Below are 3,862 nucleotides of genomic sequence, written 5' to 3'. Positions count from 1 at the left end.
GCTTTAAAGTCCCTCTACAGTTTTTCCATGCCTTAATAGGGCTTCACTGTAACTCTGCATGTTTGCATTCTTTGGAATGTGCAGCTCTGTGAAGTCCGTGCCTTTCTCCCCACCCAACACTCGAGCACACCAGCTCACCCTATGAAACTACTCTGTGCTGCACAATGGCAGGTTGTCACACTGGAGTAATCCAGCAAGTCAAAACAGAAACTGATTCTGAGGAAGAATAATGATACAGAAAGCTCCAAGTTGACAGGATTGCCTCTTTAGGTTTGTTACATATGAAACCCTGGAAGTCTGAATCTCTGTTTTTTAGACTGTCATCCGTACACTGAAGTTTAAAGGTTATAATGCTCATGCTCTCATGATGTGTCTTCCTGCACATATAAAACCCCATACGGACAGAAGAAGAAGAAGAAAAAACGTGACTTTCTTTGGAGCAGATCTTTAACACGGCAGCATCGTCACGTTAAAATATGTTTAGCGGTCATAACATAGTAATGGGTCGTCATGTTGGAGTGCTAATGTTGCTCCGCTTCGAGCACAACTGAATTTAATTACATCTGACACTGACAAAGTGCTGCTCAGACTGAAGAAAACTGAGCCAAGTCTGTCAATGTAGAGCCGAGCTGGTGGTCCTCGCTGCTGATAGGACATGACACAAAACAGATTTTTGTGCCAATTGCACTAATAAACCAGTAAAAAATAATAATAATAACAATAATAATTTGACATCCACCGCTAGATTCTAACTTTTTATTCCATGTTTATACCCATGTTTATGCTCTTTGTATAGATTGTAATGCTCAGTGTAATTCTTGCCACCTACAAACAGTGACTAAGTGTGGTTTTATTTGTCTCCACAGGAACAGACAGCAAAGCACCAAGAATATACAAGGTAGACTCCTCCTATGAAAGTTAATGCACCTCTTTTTCATTTAATCCTATTATACTATCAAAATCCTCTATTTATTTCATTCATTTCTGAACACCCATGCATTAGCTTATGAAATCCCAAATGCAATTTTCCTTGGCATACAGGAACATATAATGTGTAACCCTGCTGTTGGGCTGCTGCGTTGTAATTCCTCCCTCTTGTCCTCTGCAGGCACGAGGAGTGCTAACTTTGAAGCTGGGCTCCTTTAAAGCCCCTCGCCATGAAATGAGTGGACTAGTCATGTCTATGGATTGGCTGCCTGCAAAACCACACGATATAATGGCTATTGGATTCTATGATGGTATGCATTGATTTCTTGTAGAGGTTCTTGATTAACTGTTCAGTTCATCTACGAGGTGTGTCAGAAAACGTTCCAGGACTGCTGTCACAAAAGATATACGTCAAATCCAAACTACAAACTACAAGTTTTCCCCTTCCAAGTAAACTCCCTGGAGTCTAACACACTTTCCCAGCCTTCTCTGCCACGCCGCCATGCACTCCTGGAAGGATTCTTCCAGGATCCTCCACAGCTCTGTCGTCACAACCATCTTGATGTTGTCCACGTCTTCAAAGCAGGTCCCCTTGATGACCCCCTTGAGCTTGGGCAAGAGGAAAAAATTTCACAGAGCCAGGTGGGGTGAGTAGGGAGGTTGCTCCAGCACGGCGATGTTCTTCTCAGCCAGGAACTGTGGGATGCTCAGGGCGTTATGAGCAGGCATGTTGTCATGGTGAAGCAGCCACGACTTGTCCTGCCACAGCTCTCACCTCTTCTGGCGCACTGAATGAAGCAAATGTCGCAGGATCTCTCTGTAGACGTGCTGGTTGATCATCTAAAGGGGAAAACTTGTAATTTGTAGTTTGGGTTTGAAATCTATCTTTTGTGACACCAGTCCTGGAACTTTTCTGACGTACCTCGTATATGAACACTTTATCATTGTTGCTGACGAACAAGATCTTTTTTTCTTGGATGTAGTACTTACATCAACTTTTTGGATTCCTTGGTGTCTGTTGCAGATTAAAAGATAATAATTGGAGCCAACATTTTCTGTTTATGTATTGTCTTGTGTGTTACATTCTTGCTGCCTCCTTCTGTCTGCAGGTGTAGTAGGTCTATGGGATCTGTCAACGAAGTCTGCGCTGCTGCGAGTGCGAGAGTCGGACGAGTCACTCAGTCTGCTGCCCTATCGATGCCTACTCGCTCATGACCACGCGGTGCGAGCCATGGCCTTCTGTCCTGCCTCCAGGTGGGTACCTCATCCTTGATCTCATATGTGCTGATGCTGCATTTACATTTATTATCATGAGTCATCTGGAGGTCAGCTTTGCAGATTCTCTGTGTTAATCAGGTATGTTACTTTATTTTCTTTTGTATTAAATCTCTGTTCAGTCTCTTAAATTTTCACACGGATTCATGCACCAAGCGGTACCAAGACGGACTCATTTAATCCCGACAAGCTTGAATCAGTGTCCAGATAAAACGTCAGCGTCGGGACTATCATTTGTCTTGAAGCTACTCGGCTTGTCAGTGTATGATATAGAATCTTGATTGATGAATAGTGCACGTCTATGAGAGTGATGACAAGTGTTACTGTTATATGAACACATCAGTCTGTCGCAAGTACACAGGGTCAGTGTTGTTAATCATCCAAGTGAAAAGTTCACCGTTCATTCCTAGCAATGTAGGAGCATCAGATTGATGTCATTTGATAAGGACCTCCAAGTGGTCGTGGTGGTTGTCACTACATGTTGACTTTCAGGTCAAATGAAGTTTACTTGCACAACAACACTATAATAGTTACAGTTTCAAATGGTTTCATTTGGGCCACATGATCTGGAAAGTAGTGAAACACCGGAAAGAGAACATTTATGCAACAAATGGAGGAAACCTCAGGATAGTTTTTAGAGTGCAAGAGAGAGAGAATGACTGCAGGGCTTTGTTTGCTTGTTTATCTTTTCAGTTTTTCCTCCATCTACTTTAGTTTGGCAGTTGTATTCAGAGGCAATTAAAAAGTTGAAGGCAGCTGTGGTGCTCTGAGCAAAAGGCAGCACAATAAATTCTGAATGCACGAAGTTGCGCTGAAGGGGGCAGAAAAGCTCGTGCTCCGGTGTATTGAGGCACTAATTCAGAATGTAGGGTACAAGGCCGGGCATGCAGCCACGTCCTTATCACCATTCAGATGAGGTAACCTCACTTATCTCTGTGCAAGTCAACAGGCAGTGACCTTCAGGCTGCAGCCTTTCTCAGCTCCTTGAGCGTGAGCCTCCCCAATAACTAAAGCTCGATTTTCCTGCAAGGGTTTTTTATCTGGTTTGAAACCTACAGAGAATTTAGAGCAGTAGTTTAAAAAAAGCAGGAAGAGAATCTTTTTTTCTGTCGTACCTTTATTGTGCTGTTTCTTTCTTTTGGTGGAATTAATTCTCCTCATTTTCTAGTATCTCAAAATGGATCAACTTTCGGTGTTTGATTGTTCTTTTGAAATGAGTGTAAAAACACATTTACAACCATTCACGATAGTTAAATGAAACTATGAGTGAGCTTTTTAATATTTTGCTTGAACAGAAATTCTTGAATTTTTTTACTACATTCGAAAACTGATGATTGAGATGGTCTTATGTGGCATTTTAAAAATGGGTTCACAGTGGGCGGATGAGCACTGACTTTCACATCAAAAACTCGTCATTGTTTTTTCACAAAGTAAGCAGGTGGTAGCATGTGGAGGCTGAAGATGTCCTAGAATTGACCCTTGGGGTACTCCACATTGTATTACCATACACTAATCGGCTCCAACATTAAAACCAACTGCCTAATATTAGGTAGGTCCTCCTCATGCCACTAAAACAGCTCTTATGTGTCAAAATTCTGTTGTACAGTGTTTTATTAACATACCCTCGGTCCAGGATGGAATTATGACTATATCCAGGATA

General features: G+C 42.1%; 1 protein-coding gene across 1 annotated transcript in view; it reads left to right on the top strand.

Annotated features, from left to right (window-relative positions):
• gtf3c2 (general transcription factor IIIC, polypeptide 2, beta) overlaps positions 1 to 3,862 on the top strand; it is a 35,995-nt gene that overhangs the window by 17,533 nt on the left and 14,600 nt on the right. The window contains exons 12-14 of the mRNA XM_008289677.1: positions 867 to 898; positions 1,109 to 1,238; positions 2,037 to 2,181. Of these exons, the coding sequence (XP_008287899.1) occupies positions 867 to 898; positions 1,109 to 1,238; positions 2,037 to 2,181 (307 nt within the window). The remainder of the gene's footprint in view (positions 1 to 866; positions 899 to 1,108; positions 1,239 to 2,036; positions 2,182 to 3,862) is intronic.

The sequence above is a fragment of the Stegastes partitus genome, unplaced genomic scaffold, assembly GCF_000690725.1.
Source record: "Stegastes partitus isolate 25-593 unplaced genomic scaffold, Stegastes_partitus-1.0.2 Scaffold631, whole genome shotgun sequence".
NCBI lineage: Eukaryota > Metazoa > Chordata > Actinopteri > Pomacentridae > Stegastes > Stegastes partitus.
Note: the sequence above shows the minus strand (reverse complement) of the source record. Positions and strands in the feature narration are given on the sequence as shown.